This window comes from Colletotrichum destructivum, chromosome 12 (genome assembly GCF_034447905.1).
Source record: "Colletotrichum destructivum chromosome 12, complete sequence".
NCBI lineage: Eukaryota > Fungi > Ascomycota > Sordariomycetes > Glomerellales > Glomerellaceae > Colletotrichum > Colletotrichum destructivum.
Window position 1 is genome coordinate 554,251 of NC_085907.1, and position 23,116 is coordinate 577,366.

The 23,116-nt window shown below is 52.4% G+C and overlaps 3 protein-coding genes across 3 annotated transcripts; 1 reads left to right on the forward strand and 2 right to left on the reverse strand.

Annotated features, from left to right (window-relative positions):
• Positions 1–9,978: 9,978 nt before the first annotated feature.
• CDEST_15572 (Putative berberine/berberine, FAD-binding domain, PCMH-type, FAD-binding, type PCMH, subdomain 2) lies at positions 9,979–13,132 on the reverse strand. Its single transcript, XM_062931727.1, has 7 exons — positions 12,398–13,132; positions 11,894–12,312; positions 11,808–11,831; positions 11,547–11,730; positions 10,772–11,455; positions 10,464–10,694; positions 9,979–10,334 (listed from the first exon to the last, which is right to left on the reverse strand). The coding sequence occupies exons 1-7, from the start codon at positions 12,581–12,583 to the stop codon at positions 10,146–10,148; spliced, it is 1,917 nt and encodes a 638-aa protein (XP_062787778.1). The 5' UTR covers positions 12,584–13,132; the 3' UTR covers positions 9,979–10,145.
• Positions 13,133–13,417: 285 nt separating this feature from the next.
• On the forward strand, positions 13,418–14,936 carry CDEST_15573 (Putative zn(2)Cys(6) fungal-type DNA-binding domain, fungal transcription factor; the record flags this gene model as incomplete). Its single annotated transcript, XM_062931728.1, has 1 exon — positions 13,418–14,936. The coding sequence occupies exon 1, from the start codon at positions 13,464–13,466 to the stop codon at positions 14,934–14,936; it is 1,473 nt and encodes a 490-aa protein (XP_062787779.1). The 5' UTR covers positions 13,418–13,463.
• A 5,615-nt stretch (positions 14,937–20,551) lies between these two features.
• CDEST_15574 (Putative serine/threonine-protein kinase, active) lies at positions 20,552–22,185 on the reverse strand (the record flags this gene model as incomplete). Its single annotated transcript, XM_062931729.1, is given in 4 exon segments — positions 20,552–20,593; positions 20,672–21,622; positions 21,641–21,855; positions 22,005–22,185. 4 exon segments carry the CDS (start codon positions 22,183–22,185, stop codon positions 20,552–20,554), a joined length of 1,389 nt encoding a protein of 462 aa, XP_062787780.1.
• Positions 22,186–23,116: the final 931 nt, after the last annotated feature.

Here is a 23,116-nt window from a genome sequence, read left to right on the forward strand (position 1 = left end):
TGCACGAAAGCCTGATGAACGATGAGCAACTGCGAGACTTCACAGTCATAGCGGTTCAGGAACCATGGGTGTGGAAGAGAGAGGGTAAGGTTTTGACAGTGCCGATGCGGCATAGTAGGTGGACGAGGATGCTTCCGACGGCGTGGAGAGAGGAGGGACGATGGGGGATCAGGAGCATGTTGTGGGTCAACAAGGAGGTTGAGGCGGAGCAAGTGCCGATACCGTCACCGGACATGACAGGAGCCATCCTTCGACTCTCGGGTCGTCGAGTGCTGGTTGTGTCGGTGTATGTTCCGGCACAAGAGCCTGAGATGCTTCGACAGGCGTGTTCCCTGTTACGGCAGGCAATCTCGGGAGCCAGAAGCGGCACGGGCGAGGTGGTGGACGTGGTCCTCATTGGAGACTTCAATCGGCATGACCAACTATGGGGAGGGGACGACGTCTCAGCGATTAGACAAGGAGAGGCAGATCCGATCATCGACTTGATGAGCGACTTGTCACTCAGAAGCCTCTTATCACGAGGGACGAAGACGTGGCACAAGCACGACGCGGCAACAACGATTGATCTGTCAATCGCGTCGGAGGAACTGGCAAGAATGATGACAAGATGCGCTGTGCACGAGACAGACCACGGATCGGACCATCAAGCGATCGAGACAACGTTTGAGATTGCGACTTCAGACACGGACGGCAAGCCCCGGCTTCTGTTTAAGAACGCTCCATGGAAGGCGATCAATACCAGGATTGAGGCGACGCTGCAACGCACTCCTACAGGAGGCACGGTACAACAACAGACGGACCGACTCATGTCGGCAGTGGTGGAAGCGGTAGAGGCGTTGACGCCTACGGCCAAATCGTCTAGGTATGCAAAGAGGTGGTGGACGGACGACCTCACTCAGCTACGCCGGATCCACACGTTCTGGAGGAACCGAGCGAGGGCGGAGAGACGGGCTGGCCACTGTCCGCCGGATCTTGAGGAGCGAGCACGGGTAGCGGCGAAGCAGTACCACGACGCAATCCGACAACAGAAGAAGCACCACTGGCATGAGTTCTTGGCCGACGATACGAACATCTGGAAGGCAGCCAAGTATCTATGCGCCGACAAAGGGGCCTCGTTCGACAAGACCCCCCAGCTTACCAGAGCAGACGGTTCAAAGACGGAAGAGACCGGGGAACAGGCGGAGGAGCTGTTGACTGCGTTCTTCCCTCCGCTTCCGGATAGGATCGACGACGAGGGACATCGTCCACAACGGCCGCCCGTGCCCTTCCCCGATATCACGTTGGAAGAGGTGGAGAGACAGCTGTTCGCAGCTAAGCCGTGGAAAGCACCCGGAGAGGACGGGCTGCCAGTAGCCGTGTGGAAGCAGACGTGGCCCGTAGTGAAACATCGGGTCCACGCGCTGTTCCAGTCCTCGGTGGAGGCGGGAGAGCTGCCTAGTCAATGGAGGCATGCGAAGATCATCCCGCTGAAGAAACCGAACAAGGACGACTACACCATCGCGAAGGCCTGGCGACCGATCTCGCTGTTGTCGACACTGGGGAAGGTGCTTGAGTCGGTGATGGCCGAGAGGATATCATACGCTGTCGAGACATACGGGCTCCTGCCTACAAGCCACTTCGGGGCTCGGAAGCAGCGATCGGCAGAGCAGGCTCTGGTTCTGCTCCAAGAGTACATCTACAGAGCATGGAGGAAAAGAAAAGTCCTCAGTCTAGTCAGCTTCGACGTCAAAGGCGCATACAATGGGGTGTACAAGGAGAGACTGCTTCAGAGACTCAAGGCGAGAGGGATCCCGGAAAAGCTGGTGAAGTGGGTTGATGCGTTCTGTTCACATCGGACAGCAAGCATCCAGGTCAACGGCCAGGACTCGGAGGTCCGCTCCCTGCCTCAAGCTGGGCTACCTCAGGGCTCACCGCTGTCGCCTGTCCTGTTCCTTTTCTTCAACGCCGATTTGGTCCAACACCAAATCGATGAGAATGGAGGATCGCTGGCATTTGTAGACGACTATACGGCATGGGTCACCGGACCATCGCGAGAGGCGAACCGACAAGGGATCCAGGCCATCATTGACCGAGCCCTCGACTGGGAACGACGAAGCGGGGCGACATTCGAAACAGACAAGACGGCCATCATACACTTCACCCGTAACTGGCGACAACCGGAAGATTACTCAACCTTCGACATCAAAGGGGACACAGTCAGGCCCAAAGACCGCGTAAAGGTTTTAGGCGTAATCATGGATACCAAACTCTATTTCAAGCAGCACGTGGCAGAAGCGGCGTCGAAAGGCCTCGAAGCCGTGCTGGAGCTGAGACGACTCAAGGGCCTATCTCCGTCGACGGCAAGGCAACTCTTCGTGGCGGCGGTAGCACCGACAATAGATTATGCGTCGAACGTCTGGAAACACAGGTGCAGAGCAGCCCAGATGAAGGTCATCAACAGGATACAGAGGATTGGAGCTCAAGCGATCATTGGAACCTTCAATACAGTGGCCACAGCGGTCGCCGAAGCAGAAGCAAGCATACAGTCAGCCCAGGAACGACTCGAAAGGAAAGCGATCAAGTTCTGGGTGCGTCGCCAGACTCTGCCTACGAGTCACCCGCTGCGACGTATCAGACCTCAGAGCTTCAAGAGGCACATCTCGCCTTTCCAAAAGATGGCCACAGCATACCGAGACCTACCAGTGGACAGGCTAGAGACCATCGAAGCGTTCCCACAGCCACCGTGGGAAAGTCGAATCCATACGGTAGTGGAAGAAGACGGCGATAGGGCAAGCAAGGCGACCCAGACTGGGTGGGCCGTGAGGGCTGCAACAGGCAGCTCGGCAAGAAACGGAATCGTGGGCTACGGAACAACAGTACTGCTCCCTTTGTCGCACAGGAGAGGCGGCTCCACAACGACAGCATCAACCACCGTCGGCCCTAGGACGGAGCAAAACCCATATACGGCGGAACTCATGGCGATAGCAGCGGTGATGGAGTCTCTTTCGAAGAGAGTCCGTTACCTCGCCATCTACGTTTTCTCCACCAACAAAGCGGCCGTCCTAGCAGCAGGAAGACCACGACAACAATCGGGCCAACAAGAAATCCGTCGCATAAACGAGGCAGCCAAGACGCTCACAAGTAATGGCAATAAGGTTAGACTCTTCTGGCTTCCGGCAGAAGTAGAGCCCGACCTCAAGCTGGCGGCCAAAACAGCGGCGAAAGAGAGCACGCAACTAGGGAAGACGCCAAGGAAGAAGCCAGCGAGGGCCTATTCAACCACCCTAAGGCACGCGCTAGAGAGAATACAGAAGTACCGCAGGCTACCCGAAGGTGTAGGAAAGTTCTCGAAAAGGGTCGATGCTGCCCTGCCGGGAATGCATACACGGCAACTATACGACTCATTTTCATGGAAGGAGGCCAGCATACTGGCCCAGCTACGGACGGGGATGGCAAGGCTCAACTGGTACCTGCACCAGATCGGGGCGGCCGTCTCGGAGCAATGTGCATGCGGGCAAGCAGCAGAGACGGTCGAGCATTTTCTCTTCCGGTGCACCCAATGGACAGTACAACGCGCACCGATGATCCAACGAACTGATACGCACAGAGGCAATCTGTCATTTTACTTAGGCGGGAAGGCCACATCCGACCCTGACGACGACTGGTCACCATGCATGGACGTCGTAAGAGAAACAGTGAAGTTTGCCATGGCAACGGGACGACTCGATATGCAGATCAACCAAACGTAGGACAACAACAGCACAATATCACAGCACCAACACTAATCACCGACTAACCCCTCACGCACCCTCGTGCCATCGACAGCAGGGCTCGCTTCAGCCGCCGAAAATAGAGACCTGAACACTTGGAGGAATTGGCTCCAAGAGTACCTGCTACTAACCTTCACGAGAAATCGCAATCATCGGAAGGAGTAATCAAAGATGACGCAGACGGAAGTGGATTTCATATATGGGGCTTATTTTGAGACCAGGGTAGACAATCAATAATGGTAGCATGTAAGATAGACGTAAGAGCCCTCTATGGCTTAGCCAGGGCGTAATAAACTCTGTGTGTGTGTGTGTTGCCAACTCCCTCGCTTTCTGGCATCCGTTGGAGCGATTTCTGGCTGCTCAGGCTGCTCAGGTTCTGCTTGACGAAATGGCGCCGCCCGCCATAAAGAGCGGCATCGCGTCCGCCGCCATCTCTCGTCTTCTCTCGCCTCACTACACAATCACGACCCCTCTCCTGCCGATGCGACGAGCGACCATCTCCCAGCCATGCCCCGGCCGACGCTCCCCGATTGTCGCCCTCGACAAACAAAAGCAACCGTAGACTTTCTAAAGCGGTTCACAGACCAAGAAAAACAGCGCCGGATCGCGAACCAGTCGAAGCCGTTCTCGGCTAAGGAGCATGCCGACCTACGTAACCAGCTCAAGAACGTCAACTTCATCAAGCCAAGATATGCAGACGAAACCGAGATCAATATTGCGGTCATATGCAGGAAATGGAAACGGTTCGCTGCAAGAAGCCCAGGCGCTGTTTTCTTGTTGACTGACCTCTCCAACAACAGTTACTGTGAAGAGCAGAACCTCGGCGAGTGGCAAGCAGCCTTGGAAAACGTTACTCGCGAGACAATGATGAGCTTCTTTCTCCGGGTGAGCGAGTGGTCGATAGGGAAAATCAAATCATGGGGTACGACGCAGGTATATATCCGCCAGTTTCAGCAGCTATACACCACCGTCGCCGGTCGCTACATGGATAGGAACGATGCCAAAGAGCTCTACAAGGCATGTTCTATTTGCGGCAATCGACACTTCCCCTATGATGCTGACATAGGCTGAGCTAGTTTCACCACACGATCCTGATTCCCCGCTTCGGATACCAGGCACCTAACATCAACGGGAAGCCAGTCCTCGGAGCCGATAACCTACTGGCCATCTTGACGTTCAACATCGCGTATGATACTGGTGTCTTCCCGTCAGAACGGCAGCGCCCTCAGCTGGCTGGTTGCTACCAGCTCCTCTGCTACACTGGTGCGCGACCTGCCGAGATCGTGCATGCCGAAAGGAAAAAACCCAAAGACGGATGCACGGACGAGATCTTCAAGCTCAAAGGTGTCAAGTCCACCAATCATGAGTGTGACAAAGACACAGAGAACGTGGACTATGACGACCAACCACCACAAGACAAAGACTCCCTTCTCCTCGACAGACTATTGCTACAGGAAACAGTTGGGCGCGGGCGTCCCAAAGCCTTGTGCTATGAGGACATCCTCATGATGATTGTTCGCCATCCAGTGACGGGACGAGCCGTGCCAGCGATGGCCGTCAAGTTCATCCACCACAAGGGAGCGGACAACAAACCAAGGCCGTGAGTATGCGTAGCGGCGCGGCCTCAATCCTTTTTGGTGCTTTAATGCTAACTGTAGACAGGACTGTCTTTTTCTTCACGCCAGCAAGGAAGCTCATCTTCTGTGCCGTCACCACCATCATCGCTCTAGCGCTCCACGACCAGGCTTTCGACGCAGCGAGCCTGACAGATGCGACCCAAGTACTAAGAGCAGAGGTCAGGGGTCCGGTCCAGTCTACGGCTCTACGGTGGAAGCAGTCAATGCTCAAGGTTCCGATTTTTCGAAAGCTTAGCGGTGGTGCGTTGGCCGTCGACGAGGCCATGAGCTATTCCAAAGTACGAGACGACATGGGTCGACAGAGCCTCGATGCAGGCTTCGAGAAGGCCTGGACGCCACGGTTCGCCCGAAGAGGGGCGGCGAATGCAGCAAATGGTAGGTCGAAGTAAGCAGCGGTTGCCAAACACCATCAATACTAACAACTTCGGCCTAGGGAATGCGTCTGATGCCGTCCGCGACCAGATGATGCGCCACGATCCCAAGTTTGCCACGTTCCAAGGCGCGTACCTCAACGAGAACGTTGAGTTCGACCTCCAGAACACTTTCCTAGAAGATGAAACCGAGGAGCAGATGTATAAAGTGTTTGCGCATGTCAGCCTCACGCGCGATCCCCGGGCAACGAGAGACATGGTTCCTAAGGGGGTCTGGGAGAACTTGCCACCCGATCCGGAAATTCTGGAGCTGGAGCAACGACGACAGAAGTTGAAGGGTCGTCAATACCGAGTGCAAGGTGAGGAGAACGAGGCCGAAATCCGCAGGTTAACCGAGGAGATACGCACGAAGCGGGACCGGCGCGACAAGAACGTCGTCAAAGAGTATCGCGAATATCATTTCTACAATCGCCCAACATGGGATATCGAGAGGCAAGCAAATGGCGAAGAGGAGGAGGAGTATGCTGAACCGGAAATCAACCTCCAGATTCCCGAGCGCACCAGACTGGCCCAAATCCTCTGCCACCAACCAGCCGATTGCTCTCACGACAAACTCATGGAGCTTTGGATTGAGGCTATCGATCTGATGGTCGCACTATGTGATAAGAGAGAGACGGTCAAACGAGACCGCATCCGTACCCATCCTCAACCCAAGCCACCTGTCGAAGAGGTTCCTCAACCCAAGCCTTTTCCACTCCTCCTCGATCCGAATCAGTGTCCTGTGTGCGTCGGCGACGAGAGGCTTCCCCTAGAAGAACGAACTTTCAGGTACTGCCGGCCGACAGTCAGAAACGACCACTTTGACAACCAGCATCTAGTAGACCGAGAGCGCGCTATACAACGTGGTGATCTTATTCGATGTAACCATCCTCAATGCCAGCATGATCCGAACTTCCCGACATTGGATGCGTTTAGAAGGCACGTGCATGACTCTCACGGGGTTTCACTCAGGACGTCAGATCAGGTCATGCAAAGACGATCAAAGAAGTTAAAGCGTAGACAGATGGCTAAAGGGATGGAAGCCCAGACTGAGGGCCAGTCCTAGATTAGATTTACAGAGTATGTACTGTGGACACTTAGATAGAAACACAGAAGTTATTAACCCTAACACCTTGGTTATGTGCCTTCAATGCAACGCGATACTAACTTGTGGTCCTAACGGTTGAAGCACTTGGGAGACCTAGCCAATTGCAATCCTGCTCGAATCTATCGGGCACCGAGATCAAGAGTCCCCAGCCGGCGCCGGCGGCTCTTGGCACTGTTACTATCAGGCCGACCGGGAGAAGCATGACTGGGCTGCGGGCGCTTCGGAAGATCGTTACCGGCAGGTCGGTCAGGTTTTGAGACTACTTTGACTGCATTTAATTTACTAGTAGGCGACGACACCCTAGTGGCTTACTGGTAACAGTCACCAAAGCTTCCGTCTGCGGGCTGCCGAAGCGCCCACCCCGGCCATGCTACTATCAGAGGGTCCCGTATCCGAGTCAATACTAGCAACCTGACAGAACCTGTGATACCCTCACTTTGGTAAAACCGACCCGATACATTCATTACTCGCCAAACAGCATATTCAGGCCAGGATTGCCCTACAAGGGATAGATGCCACTCGTTTATATAGATCTACTGCAGGCCCAGCAGATCACTCTAAGCAATACAACCACGCTTATCCCCATTCATTATGCCACTGCTGACCATACTGAAGATCTGTCACAACCGAAGTTCGGTGCGGGGGCGCTCAGCACCGTAGTGGGGTCTGGGTGGGCGCTTCGGGGTGAAGCACACCAATCGTGCCAAGTAACCTGTCAGCACGACTGAACTTCGCTAATCGTAGAAACTAAATCCTAAAATCTGCAATACGGAAACAAAGGCGACTCCTCCGGCTCGGAAGGACTATGATACAATTTCACGTGAAGATAAAAAAGGAGCAAAAGAAGTGATCGCCAGTGATCACGTAAGTGAGCGCTCACTTGCATCCACTTTGACTGCTCGTTCCATGCAACACCCGGTGTTGGTAACTATACCAGGTATCCGTATATACGGCGAGGTGAAGCAACGAAGACTCGTTATATTGGTCTACTTATGATATTGCTTAGTGAGTGGAATACAAAGGGAGGTTATTGCCACGGCCGTTAGAGGCCGATATGTAGCGTTCCGGGCACACGAGTCATCCGGCCGGCGGCCGGACAGCTAATGTTCCGACAAATACCTTCACTTGCTGATGGGTTGGAGCAAGCCCAAGGGCATGCTGGATTCGCACCCATTCAGCCAGCTTAGCCTCCTGATCAAGGGAAAGCCTCTGAAGGTCAGCAAAGGCAGCTGCCCTGCCCTGGGTTCCATGGAGTCGATACTGAAGGGTTGTCCTTGGGATCCCATATTGATGTGCTGCCTTCCTTAGGCTCATACCGTTGCTAACAGCTTGAATTGCCTGATTGATTTCATCTTCGGTATATTCGACCATTAGGTATAGAGGAAGGTATGTGCAAAAAATGAAGTCATTCAGATAAGGTATGTAAATGTTGTGATAGTTGGAAGTTGGAGGGTAGTCATGGTGTTGAGGGGAAATGAGGCATTTTTGGGTGGCCGAAATGTGGGTATGTGACGTTAGTTTAAGTAAATTCAAGGCGTTGTGGGTGAGTAATTGATTGATTCAATGTCAAGGTCCTGAAAAGTGCACGACTGACCCACATGCACGACTGACCCGACACTTACGTTACTTAATGTTGCTTTTACTTTTCTTATTACCCTTTTGATTAATTTCATAAGGGTGGTGTAAAAAGTAGCACTTTTAGTGTAAATAGGTGCTAAGTGGGTGGCCAGGAAGTGGGGGCGGGCCAGGAAGTGGGTGCTTTGACTTATACCAGTCGCATCACTTCATCACCGATTCCATGGGCGGCAAAGCAAAAATACTGCCTATACCCATATGCAGCGATTATCCCAAGCCCAGGAGAATTATCTGGCTGGATGGGTTCAAATCCAGGATGCCCTAGGCGCTGGCCCTACCCATCAACAACTAAAGGGCCTGGCAGAGCGTATGCTCGGCGATACCCATGATACCCATCAACCTCTGGGCAAGAGATGGGTATGCCGATTCCTGCGGCGAAACCCATCAATTAGGACCCAGTGATCCAGAGCAATAGATGCCCGGCGATGGAAGGCCCATTCTTCCGAGGTTATCCAGGGTTTTTTCCATCGTCTGACCAATATCCCTGCCATCCAGGGAATGTTGTTGTTGTTGTTGTTGTTGTTGTTGTTGTTGTTGTTGTTGTTGTTGTTGTTGTTGTTGTATTTAACGCCATGAGGGCAGGGGCACGGAACCCCTGCCACGACCTCCCGAGGGGTATGAGGCGTGGAGAGCCGTAGCTCAAGCTATATACTATACCGTACATGAACCCATGCTAACGTCCTCCAAGTCATGCCTTAATGGCTACGTAACTGTCATACTATGTCGCTAGGCCCCGCTGGGTCACCCGGCTCAAGCCTGAATCGAAATGGCAACAAGCAGAGCTCGCTAATCTGTCTGTTGGACCCGTCCGTCACGGGTCCGTCAAATTTTAGATACGGTCAAAGCCCTTGATTGTTTGTGGGGGTAAGAGGGTCCTTAATGAACACCTTGTTCCCGCTTGTCGGGAGGATGTTTATCATCCTATCGGGCCCTTGATGGGCACCGTCTTTTTGTGCTAGGTTGGTGGCCCCCTGCCGGAACTACCTTGGACACCTAAACCTATGGAATGACTCAACTACTGCTGGCAAAAAGAACTTCCTGGACTGCTAGAAAAGGGCAAGGCAGGATACTCTTGCCATCCAGATTATCAAGAGCGGCTAGAAATACACTGGACTACGGCCTGTCAGCCTATCACAACGTCGCCTAGTGACCGTCCTCATAGATGGGATCACCGTCAGGAAGAGTATGAACCAATCAAAGTCACTAAGTAGAAGCGGTAATCCAACTGAAAGCAAGAAAATAATAGTTTTGAAGTAAAACTAGGTACTAAAGGGGATTTCCCAGGCCTTGGCAAAAATGGAGTCATCTGGCACTCGAAGGGATTCTCTTCTGCGTGAAGGAAGTAACGGACATCAGGCATGCTATACTTTGATACTAGGATGGGCGGAGGCAAAGCACAAGCTGGCGTCGGCGGGCTCTGTACAGAGCAAGAGGTGGAGGGAGGATTGTGACCGTGAAGCAACTGTGGGTTTATTGTTCTTTATGATAACACCATATCCAGTAAATATGTTTATGACCTATGTTCTGATCCTTGTTCGTTGCTAGATGTGGTTTGAGCACTGTGGGTGACATCTAATTTGTACCGGGCTAAGTTAACAGGATGAGCTCAACGAGCGCCGAACGGCTTGTAGGCCTCGCAAAGCCGGCCGTCCTCGCGCTGGACCCAGTCCTCGCCGCCGACGCACTGCGGGCACCAGAGCAGGGCCTCCGGGTCATACTTTTCCTTGACGCTGCGGAGACGGCCGTAGTTGGGCCCGAAAAAGGACCACTGCCAGCCGGGCTCGAAGGTGTTGGCCTGTGTGGAAGACTGCGGTTAGCTCGTGAGGACTTTTTCGGACGGTGTGCTTCGTTTTGCGGTGAGGTGGCTGAAAGTGAAGGAAAGGGGCTGGTGGGTGGGAATGGGGAAGAGTGAGAGTAGCCTTACCTCGTTCAAGTACGTTCCCGAGCCCGGGTCCAACCTCCGGAGGGCGTTGAGCTTGTTGTACGTCATGTCGTTCACGATGCGCGACACGTCGGCCGCCGGGAGCGAGCCGTCCCAGGTCTGTTGCGTGATGAGGTGGACGACCGAGTCGCGCCAGGCGGGGTTCAGGGCGTTGTCGACGGACTCGTGGCCGATGGTCATGGTGCCGCTCATGGAAAGGTTCGGCAGTCCGTTCTGTGGAAACGAAAGGGGAGAGACGGTGTTAGCGGTGGCCGAATGGGAGGCGGCTGGATGGGGTTCGGAGCACTTACGGTCGGGGCAAAGACCCGCGTGCCGACCTCCTCGAGAACCTCGGCCAAGAGATCTTGCTGCTCGGTGACGACTCGGCGGGTAATTAGACGAGCGGCGGTGATGGTAGTCGCTCTCGCGCCGCTTTCGGTAACGGGCAGCATCATGAGGAGGTCGTGAAACGATGCGACGGGGATCGTCTGGATGGAACCGGTCACCGTGCCGTTGCTCGCCGCGAGGAGCGCCTTGACGGGGGCAAGCACCCTCTCGGCCGTCCCGTTGGCCGCATTCCACAGGAACAGTGAGGAGCCGAAGGTGATGGTCTGGCCGGCTGATGGGCCGCTGATGGTGTAGTAGCCCTTGACACCTCCCTCCTGGATCGCAGGCAGCAGACCATGCAGCTGGGCGACGAACCGCCACCACGCCTTGGAGGACGTGCCGTTGTTCGCGGCGACGTCGAGGCCCAGCAGCGTCATCTTCGGCACGGGGTACGCCTTCATGGTCATGTTGACGATGACGCCAAAGGTGCCGGCGCCGCCGCCGCGGATGGCCCAGAAGATATCCTCGTTTTGGCAGGCGTTGGCGGTGATGAAATTGCCGGACGGGGTGACGATGGCGGCCTCGAGGACGTTGTCTGCGCCCATGCCGTACTCGCCCGTCATGAAGCCGTGGCCTCCGCCGGTGGCCCACCCGACGACGCCAACGTCCTGTCGAGGGATGCGCGGTCAGCAATCCGGGATTGACATTGGCATCCTTGCTCTATCTCCTGGAGGAGAGAGGGGGGTGGGTAAGTAGTACCTTGTTTGTCCCGCCCACGACGACGACGTTGTTCTTCTCGGCGAAGTCAAAGATCTCGCCGTCTTGGATGCCCGCGCCGATAGTGATGGCCATCTGGCTGCCCTTCCATGTGGTGTTGGCGGAGCAGGAGACGGGTTGGAATCTCTCGTGGAACTGGGTCTGCTTCATGTTGTGCGTCCAGATGCTACCGAGACGCGTCAGCAAATTGACAACCATTTAAGGGTGGTGAGCCGACAGGGGCTGCTTATGGTGATTACTCACGATAGACTTCCGAATCCTAGGTTTCTATGGTCTGATGTCAGCAACGCGCCAGTGAACCGGAGGGCAGGAACAGCGTCTTCTCTCACCTTCCCGAGCCGTTGTGTCCCGTGTTCTTGATGACGACGCGTAAGCTCTTCTCCCTGGCGAACCGGAGCGCGCCCTGGACCTCTTCGGGCCCCGTTGCGTTGACGACGTAGGATGGCAGCGCGCCGAGGGAGCAGCCTCTGTCTCCTGCGCCCGGGACGCCGTCGACACTGGTCCCGTTGGGGTAGACGGGGACGCAGCTGCTGTTAGACCAGGCGGTCGACACGCTCGCCGGGTCAGAGGAGTGGAAGATGGACGAAGACCAGCCGGAGATGACGGCGTCGCAGGCCTCCGGGTCGTAGTTGGGCTCGTCGGGGTAGCAGACGGAGCCCGGCGGGACGGTGCGGATCAGGTTACCAGTGATGGTAGCGTTGAAGGCCGCCCACTCCGCCGCGGAGGGCCAGCAGGCGTCTGTAGGAGACTGTTTGCCAGGTCAGGGTTTCCGGACTCCTTGTTCGCAATGTGGGATAGGGGGTCGAAGCGGAAGAACAGAGGACGGCACTTACACATTTACACAGTTCCCCGACTGCCAGGCCGCCCATCGAAAGGAAGACCATGGCTGATGTGGCCAAGAGCTGCATGCTTCGGGTGAGAAGGGTATAGTATATCGGTAACGACTGGGACACGATAAGCAATGGGAGAGAATGAATAACACAGGGGAAGGTGTACAGATTTATGATTCGAGGGGACATACGAGGACAGAGCGGCCTTTGGTGTTTTATATCCAACCCAGGTGGTCAAAACTGGAGTACACACGTCATGCGTGTCCCTCCTATGTTTCTGGACCTTGTATAAGACCGCGTCCCAAAAGGCGTCGTCATCGTATCCGGTTGTTTTTTTTTTTCAATGGGTAAGATTGGTTTCTTCGGGATCGCCAGACCAGGTAATAAAGAGGTCCCATACCGGCAGCTAACAACTAGGGCCGCTCTGTTCCGTGTACTCTCTGGGTCATAGTAGCCTCAAAGCAACATGACTTGCTGTGCGGAGGCCCAACATAGCCCTTGTGTAGCCGATGACTCCGCAATAGTCAACAAAAGCCTACCCATGGATACTAGGTTGGACCAATTCCTGTACAGACAGGTTTGTCTCCCAGTTTGGTCCAGCAGAGCGGAGGAATTAATTTTCGCGGCTGTAACGATTACGAGCAATGCAGATAATCCAGACGTCGAGTAAGGCGCGCGCTATCCACCTTCGACTAGGTTCGGGCTTGACCATAGACTATGTAGTCATTTCGAGGGAGAAGGGTTACTGGACCGGAGAAGAACAGGCAAGATTATCGGCCCTAGTACCGGAGTTTGAGTCGTCGGCGGAGGTGACTGTAGTATAATAGACAAATGGCCACGGGAGGGGGGGTTTCCTTGAACCCCTGACCCTGATATTGGTCAAAGCTGAGTTTTCACCGGGCGTACATATTTAACCAACAAATATCGCCCAGTGTCTCGGATTCAATCCGCGGATCCCTCGTTTATACCCTGCTAACCGCTTGCGTTGGCATTCTTCGGCGCCGTTCCCCGTCCTGTCCTGTCCCCCTACCCCTGGTCCCAGACGACACGCACATCTGACCGTTCGCTCATGGTGTCGAGCGATGACGTTTCCCCGGCCAGGGACTCGAACTCTGACCGACACGAGGCCGTGCCGGGCATGAGTTCTTCGGAGACTCCGGATAGCGGTATCAAACATCGGCGACCTCACCGCAAATCTCGGACCGGCTGCCAGCCGTGCAAGAAGAGGAAGATTAAGTGCGACGAGGCCCGACCCTCCTGTCTCAACTGCGTCCGCAGGAAGGTCGACTGCAGCTTTCCCCTCGAGTCTGTCGTCCACCAGGACCCGGCCACCGGGGTCTGCGGCTACCGGTACTCAGGATGTCGGCCCGGGACCAGCCAACACAGCTCCGCCAGAAACTCCGCCGAACCCCTGGCGCGAGCCCAGTTCGTACCAGATCGTGTGCCAGGCGATCTACGGAGCCTCCTGAAAGAGCAGTCCACGAAGATAGATATCATGTCACAGCGGCTTAGTGTCATGGAGGGCGCGATGGCGCAGCTTGCTAAACCGGGACTCTACCAGCCGGCACTGAGCTATTCCGACGCAGCTTTGCTCAGTCACTTCTTCGCCAACACAGTCCCTACCATGGTCGTGGATGACGTAGGAGAAGGAGGAAGAGACTTCTGGCATGTGCGGTTGCCAGATCTCAGCTCTCGACACCCCCACGTCCTCCATCTTCTGCTGGCGCTCGCTGCCCTACACAAGAGCCGGTCGTGCCCGCAGCATCAGTCCACTCACCTCCTGGAGCAGGCCGAGCGGCACCAGCTCCTCGGCATCCAGGGCACCACGCCCCTCCTGGGGAACATCAACGACAACTACGAGGTGGCGTACACGTCGGCCGTCCTCATCGGGCTCGTCAACCTGGCGATGGGCCCCCGCCTGGGGGAGTACGTCGCCTTCAGCGATCAGGGCGCGGCCAATTTTCTGGGCCTGCTGCGAGGGGTCCGGTCCATCAAATTCCACTACCATCAACGCGCTCCGCCGCCGGAGATTCCGTCGCCGTATATGTGGGCCGTGGACAGGATCAGGGTGGCGGAGCTGGGTTTCCAGGCCGGCGGCCATTACGGAGAACACCTGCGGCGCCTGCGCCACCTCGTTGATGAAATCACCGACGCCGGGCTGAGGGGTTCGTACGTCGCTGCCATGGACGACCTCGAGCAGCTCTTCGTCCGGATGGACGAGCCCGACGTGGCCACTTACTACATGAGCCCGTTCGGGTGGCTGTACCGCATCTCGGACAGGTTTCTCGGCAGGATACAGGACAAGGAGCCCCTCGCGCTCGCCATGCTGAGTTGTTTCACCATCGTGCTCAAGGGGCTGGAGAGCGGCTGGGCGGCGGACGGGTGGGCGAGTCATATCATGTCTGGCATCTGGATTTACCTCGCCCCAGAGTATAGAGACATGGTGCGGTGGCCGATGCAGAGGTTGGGCTGGGAGCCGGGTGAGGAGGATGTTCTACTGCGCGCAGCTCTGGCTTCGACCCCTTTGTCCATACACACGTAGGAAATGTACGAAATATCATGACAACTGTGCAAACCATCTTCCGCGGTTACCCTGTGATCTCCATGGCGACAATGTCTATCTGCACTTGAGCGTTCTAATGTTGCCGTTTTGTGCGTTTGCAACTTGCAACGAAAGCAGTGGGCGGTTTCGATTTTAAGGGCCGACTAAGATGTAATGCAGAAGCAATATCACTGTTGCCCTGCTAGAAACTGAAAGAGAGATATATGTGTTATGACACTAGTATGCATGTGACAGACAAATATCTGACGGTGGGTGGTCCCTTAAGGCGAGGGAGATGTACGTGAGCGGCGTATTGTCGTACTCTATGCGAGAATACGCCCATCCAGCAGCGTTGCTGTTAAAGCAAATCAATCAATCAATTTAACCAAATTGACCAATCAGACTTTAGTCTACCCTTCCACTAGCCAATCAAAACTTAGGCCGAACTTGATTGATTGCTTTAACAGCAACGCTGCCATCCAGCAGGCATCTTGAGGAAAGGCAAACAAGGCCGAATTGAAACGTTGATCCACAACAAATCCAGGCTATTTCTGCCACCATGTGGATCGACTAGAAGAATTCTAACTGGTGACTGAGTTTATTCCTCCCTTTACTGTGCTGCTGGCCAACAGGAGGCTATCACCCTCAAACTCACGGCCAAGCAGCGAGGCTCCTGGGACCCAAAGAGACCAACTACAGCACTGGAGGGCGTACGAAGTGCTAATTCTCTTAAAAAGAGCATCCAGCAGCATCAAGGTAGCTCACCAACAGCAATATACGAAGCAATTGTCTTCCAAGCCAAAGGTATTACTAACTTAGCACATAGGCTTGCTATTGTTGAGGCTGAGAACCGTGGACTTCGTGCGGGCATAGAGGTATTAAGTAAGCGCCGGCGGGCTAAAAAGACCCAACCACGTCTTGGAGGGTCACTTGACGCTGCTGAAGCAGAGGCACTACAGGTGGAAAAGGGTGGTGTTAATGCTGGAGGAGACAATAACCCTCAGAAGGGGGGTCGTACGGAGGTTGCTGAACCACGCGCGCGACAATGTGGCAATTGCGGAAAGACTGGACATAACGTACGAACATGTCGGGTAGTTTGGGAGACCTCTGAAGAAGAGGATGATGAGTAGTTTTGATTGATATCGTACAATGCTGCTTAATTGACTTATAATAACGGTAGGAAGCAGGGTTCAAATCCATACCACGAAATCCACATATGGATCCACAATATGGATCCATGTCCATTCCATTCCATTCCACGTAGGTTTCAGCCTTTCCATATTCACGCCACAGAACCCCTTCCATATGTTCCATATGTGGAAATTGTGGAAAGAATTGAAGATTTAGGTGGGGTTTGAAAAAACCTGGATTTCCTTGTGAAATAGCGCATACCCCAAGTACTTCTATCGCCAACGACAACGCAATAGCAACAATTTTCCACCCCGTTTTACCCGCACACAAAGTTCAAACAAGTCTATTCTAGGGGGGTTACTACTACTCACGCCCTTATTTCCCCAAATCAAATTGGCTACCCTCCATCCTACTAAGTCAACCACACCCATTCCAGAACGTACAGAAGAAGACAATCAACGACTCTTTCAGCTCTACAAAGGCTGGACCTTGACGGAGAGAGACGGCCAAGTGCGTCAATGGGTATATCAGTTCGGCTACGATATCCAGCATGCCCAGAAAGGGGTACGCCGATGGGTGTGTTGCCTTTGCATCAAGCAAAAGCGGCCGAGGCCAAAGAGTTATGCCATCAAAGGGTTGCAGAATGCTGAGGGTCACCTGTACGTGGACCACAATGGCATTATGGATCCAACAGGCAAGAGGCAAAAGCCTGCCAAGGCATCTGAGAAAGCACATCAGTCCATTGCAACAATCCTACAGTTGAACCCGAAGGAGCCGAAGGAACATGATTTGATCAATACCTTGATCAAACGTTTTGACAAAACTGTATTCCAGCAGAAACCTGTCAACTGGATTGTCAATTCTAACCAATCCTTCTCGATCGTTAACGATCAACATCTTCGAGACATTTTCAACTACCTCAATCCATCGGTGGAGATCACAAAAGCCAACATTACTGACGTGACCGTGCGTGCCATCGCAGAGCGAGAATTTACTAACAACATGGAAAGAGTGAAGGGCGCTTTGCGAAAGAGTCCGAGACAGATCCACAAGTCAACATACCCACTTCCTGGCCCCCTCCCCCTTCCTGGCACCCCTTGCCCCACCAAGCTACACCAAAAGGTGCTACTTTTCACTATACTCTTATTTAATTACCTAAAAGGGCTATAATAAAAAGAAAACTGCATATAAGTAGAGATTTAAATATAGTTTAACTAGATAAATCATTTAACTATGCTAAATAGGGCCTAACTGTTAGATTTTTACTATACTTTAATACCTAGGCTTAAGGATTATAGTTAGCTAAAGTAACAGGATTTTAGTGTAAAATGGCTCCTGGATTCAGACTTATGACACCGCACTGTAGGTACGTGGTAACAGAAACTCAATTACTGAGCACGCATATCCTCGTATCCGTGCCCCTTCGTTCTGACAGAACCCCAATCGTATTGCATCGAATTGACATCGGTTGTCTCACAAAGCTAGTACAGGTCGTGGCGAGGCAGTTTCCTCTTTAGGACGAATCGGGCAACTAGTCCGACTTCAAGCAGTTGTTCCCAGCCAGAGTTCCTTCACAACAAATTTCGCCAAACACTACTTAGCAAGGCATACTTTCTCTTCAAGAGGTCAGAAATTATACCTATCACGCGCGACCAGTCCTTATGCGTCAACGACGAGTCAAGTTGCGCGTCTGTCCCTCACGGTTCTGGTTGAATTGAGACTGAACTCAAGTCCGTCACATCGACAGCCGGTGAGTTCGAAACACCTTTCTGGAGAGACGGGCACCAGATATGGGGTTTTGAGATGACTCGATCGCGTTGCTTTCCGCGCAACCCTATACGTCAGATGATAGGGCCATGTAGATGGCATATGCGAAAGAGCACATATGGGTGGATAATGGCACCCATCAAGCCGCATGTGTGGCTGCACAAGACTTGGCCCAGTCTGACAGGTGAAGGATATGACCGGGGTCATCAACCGCGTAAACACAAAAATTCTCCTATGCACAACTGAATCACGACAACAGGGTTAACAGCGCCCATACAACCCCATTGGACAGGAGAAGATACGCAAAGCGATGTTTCTCGAGTATGTTCCACGGCAATGCAATTGCATGAGTACTAAAGGTCTGACAAATGGTGGATTGCGTTTTGGTCCGCGGCAATTCAAACCTTGCCGCTGCTTCGGCTTAATTATCACACACAAACACATGAAAGTTAGGCCATATTGACCACCCTACAGATTCCAGGTGCACATGCGGCATTAAATTTGCGAAGAGAACGCGCGTCAATTTTCTTGCCGGACGCAAACGAGTAGATTGTAGAGAAAGCCGGCGGGAATTTCCTTTTGCAAAACCAATAAGTAAAAACACACAGATTTGAGAATGAACGTGTGCGAACTTCCTATCGCGATGAAAACAAGTAAAAAGTAACAGAACTCAGCGCTAACGCGTGTTAATTTCTTCCTGCGATGCGGATTGGTGAAAGCTTAAGGGCGCAGGCTAGCGGAGTTTGAACTGATAACATCACTCAATCTTCCCCTCTCGTCTCTTGGCAATGGAGATCTCTTTGTGATATTGACATGTACTTGTGTCTTTCAGAAGCCTTGCTAAACTGCTCCTGCGGGGAGGCAAAAGACGTAGATCACCTGGTCTACTGCCCAGCGACCCTGGCGAGGAGGCAGCAGTGGCCCACCCTCTACCCAACTGGTCCGCTCGACCCCATAGGACCTATGGGATCCCTTGAACGATACTTCAAGGGACTAATGACTGACCCAAAAGGCTTTGAGGCCTTCCTCCGCGTGACACACTTCTTCCGGAAGATCTGCCCACGCTACTAGGGAACGGGCTTCGGCACGGGATCTAGACAGCCTACTGAACCCTCATAGGGAATAGACGGGAAGCAATGAATCTGGGGAACCAGCGGGAACCAGGGACAGATAGAAGGCATAGTAGCCATCAGGCAGGATTTGGAGGACGAAAGGAAGGGCGATGTATGAAGTACATAGTCCTAGCCCACGGCTCTCCACGCCACATACCCTTCGGGAGGTCTGCGACAAGGGTTCCACCCTTGCCGCCATGGCGTTAAATACAACAACAACAACAACAACAACAACATTTCCAGGCCTCCAAAGCAGCAAAACTGCAGCAGATCCAGTTCGTTTCATTTCCAGTGTGAGTTTCTCAGTTGACTGACATGGTGAGTTAGCCAGCGGTGCAAGCGATCGTTCGGTGTCTGGTGACAGAATCCATGCATGCTTCTATGCGAGTCATGGACATAACCCATCCAGGATGGTCTGACTGTACTTAAACAGGCCAGCCTGTCATTTCCACCTGGCCCTAGCTCTGGAACAGTTATTAGGATAGCATTAGGCCCACAAGCCCGTGGTGATACCATCCACTCTTTAGTACGAATAAGACACTCTTTTCTGCTCACTCATATATGCATATTCCGCTGGCCACCCTGACTAACCGTCAGGACACATATTCGTACGTGTCCAGAATCCCCTGCCTCTAAGTTAGAACCTGATAGAGGCATCACGGAATAGAACATCTGTGATCACCTTTGCGCTTTGCACTGCGTACATGGACGGAGCTCGTCCAACAATTAGTATATATAATATAGCTACCTACACTGTGCAAGTGCTTTTAGAGGTCTCGAATCGTAGGTAAACTATCGCTAGTGTAGTCGATTGCGTCTTGGTAGACGGATTGTTAATCAAGAGTGGAGCAACGCCGGGTGAAGAGAATTCAATAGCAATCGATTTGCAACATAGAGTAACTACTTGGTGCATAATAGAGAGGAAACAAATGCCGTCAACAGAAAATACCCTCCAAGAACTTTACAACACGTGACGGCAAACGATACCACATTCCCTTTACCCCGTGCTCTCTTGATCGCTTACAAAGACGTGGACAGGCAGTTACGATTGCTTCCACCGTCGGGCTGTCAACTTCTAGTGACAAAGACGACACATCACTATCCGCTTCATCGACGGTGTTGGAGTCGCCTACCACCCACACAGGCGTTCTGTAAGGGTCATGGAAAGAGAAGCGGCCTCGAGAGGATTGTATTGCAGAAGTGCCGATGGCAGTATAATGTTTTTCTTCTTCGTCAACCCTTGTCATTATTGATTGGGACACAGAGAACAGTAGCATATGCACTGAGAGGGTGCTCCTTTATATTTGCACCTTGGTGCTTACGTCCGTCTTAGTCGATTGACTAAGCTGTAGGCTTTCATTTACTCCATACAAGTGCTTGTATCTGATGGAAGTCCACAAAATACCACGAAAAAACAGGACAATTACTCTTTCAATAGTCACAAGGCCAACTTTTGCCAGCTCTGTTCCATTTTACCAACTCCCAAATTTCCCTCCATCGGTACTGATGTAATTTCAAGCAGCAATACTCTCTTGTTAAACTGTATTTGACATCCTCTCTTGTTCTAATGTTCACCCATCAGAGGCATCACTCTCCAGACAATGCTTAATAATCCATGGGTGTGTTTGAACCTGGTTCAAAGATGCTCTATTTTCGGGTATAAGGACGAGCAACTGGCTTGACGTAAGTGATGATGCTAGGACAATTGATTAATCTCTCGCTTACCTTTTGAATAAAGTCCTTGGCCTCGGGACTGACATGTGATGGCACTTTCATGTGTGCCTCGGCAATTCTCGTTCGGGGCTCCTGAAGCGTGACTGCGAACGGCGGCTTGCCGACAAGGAGCTCGTACGTTAAGACACCCAAACTCCAAAGATCAACTTTCTCGTCGTATTCTACTAAACTAACGGGCTTCATCATTTCAGGGGGCAGATAGTCTAAAGTGCCACACAACGTCCTGCGGCGGTTAGTAGAGGCATGCACACTCCAACCAAAATCAGAGATTTTGATCTCGCCATGGATACCGATGAGAATGTTTTCGGGTTTGATGTCCCTGTGGATGATATGCTTTTGATGGAGATATCCAAGCGCGAATGCCACCTGCGCGATATAACGCGCCGTTTGGCGCTCAGAAAACCGTGTTTCCTTCCGCAGCTGCTTGTATAACTCTCCCTTGCCGGCGAACTCGAGAATCAAAACAACATGTTGGGAGTCGTGAAAGTGGCCATAGAGGCGTAAGATATTGGGATGGCGGAGACGGATCTGAATATCAATCTCGCGGCGAACCTGCTTTTGCATGCGGCTCTCTTGCAAATATTTCTTATTTAAGATCTTGAGAGCACAGATAAAGCCGTTCGTGCGTTCTCGAGCAAGATACACATGTCCAAACGCGCCCTTCCCAAGCGAGCGGCCGATGTCGAACATGCCCAAGTGCAATCCCTTCGGATCCGCGAGTTCGACGACAAGAGACATGGAGTTGCGACAACGGTTGGCGATACTCTTGGACATCTCTAAACAGTCGCTGAGAAGCTGCTTACTCTCGGCTTTTGGTGACTTAGTCTCGCGTTTAGTGGTTTGCGAGATCGAATTTGTCGAAGCGATGGAATTGCCACTCTGGATCCCGAGGGTGTTTTTGATGACGTTTAGCCCTCTTGATCCGTGGGTCATCTTATTTATCTATTGTGGTTTTGTTACTGAAATCCTTTGGAAGTAGCGGACAACGAACACTATGGAATCAGAGACGGCACGAACTGGATTTTCAATTTTAAGCTTAAAATGATTGACCGAGTGTTTTTCGTTACACGTAGATGCACCCTCAGCGAGAGTCGCCTGGTATTGAGCAGCCATAGTGTTCTCTTGTAGCATCCGACCACGATGCTTCAAAGCGTGCTTCACGTCTAAGGGTGTGACTGTGTCACGTTTCGCATGCTCGCAATACTGTACCGAATGGGAAATCACAGTCTGCAAAAAAGAAACCATCGCAATACGAGCATGATAGGAGGCCCCTCCGATCTAAGTTAGACACTGTATGGTTCAGATAATATTCGTTCGTACGTACCAGCGTCAATGCGCTTGATGCCACTCCGACGAGCCAAGCGGACCATGTCTGATTCTGCGATAATCGTAAAGCAGTCTTTGGAAGTCTTCTTATCACCTTTAGCACCACTATGTCGCACTTCATTGCCGGTGTCATGATGTGTAGAGACGTATTCAGTCTGCATCTTTACACCTTTAGGCATGACGGCGAAAAAGTCTCAATGATGATTTATAGCTATATATCATTGAATGGCTCAGCACTAGGTGGCTATTGCATCTTTATGAAGTATCTTAAGATCTAGTCATTTGTCAAGAATCCTTTTGACGCGCCAGACTTTGCAGTATTCAAGCTAAATGCTTTTGTGTTTAGGATTGGTTACATATTGACTTCGTAAGCAAGGACTATTGTCCGTTTACGTATGTCCTGATGGTTCTTGGCATGATTACGGATCACAAACCTCATAGGCTGAGGAAACCCGAGGGTGGCAAGCAGTTTGACCGATATCGAACAGGGAACATAAGGGAAAACACATTACCACCCAAGAATTGAGATTTCGGCTAACAGTAGAAACACCAGACACACAGAGGTTACAATAAAGTACATTACTTACCTGATTACGAACAGGGTTCAAATCCATACCACGAAATCCACATATGGATCCACAATATGGATCCATGTCCATTCCATTCCATTCCACGTAGGCTTCAGCCTTTCCATATTCACGCCACAGAACCCCTTCCATATGTTCCATATGTGGAAATTGTGGAAAGGATTGAAGATTTAGGTGGGGGCTGAAAAAACCTGGATTTCCTTGTGAAATAGCGCATACCCCAAGTACTTTCTATCGCCAACGACAACGCAATAGCAACAATTTTCCACCCCGTTTTACCCGTACACGAAGTTCAAACAAGTCTATTCTAGGGGGGTTACTACTACTCACGCCCTTATTTCCCCAAATCGAAATGGCCGCCCTCCATCCTACCAAGTCAACCACACCCGTTCCAGAACGTACAGAAGAAGACAATCAACGACTCTTTCAGCTCTACAAAGGCTGGACCTTGACGGAGAGAGACGGCCAAGTGCGTCAATGGGTATATCAGTTCGGCTACGATATCCAGCATGCCCAGAAAGGG

Excerpts from the sequence above, each read along its gene's own strand:
- CDEST_15572 (XM_062931727.1), bottom strand. The coding sequence starts at position 12,583 with ATGTCCCCTCGAATCATAAATCTGTACACCTTCCCCTGTGTTATTCAT. Across the intron at positions 12,313-12,397 it reads TCGGGGAACTGTGTAAATGT|TCTCCTACAGACGCCTGCTG; the intron begins GTAAGTGCCGTC and ends CCTGGCAAACAG. Across the intron at positions 10,335-10,463 it reads CGGGAACGTACTTGAACGAG|GCCAACACCTTCGAGCCCGG; the intron begins GTAAGGCTACTC and ends TCTTCCACACAG.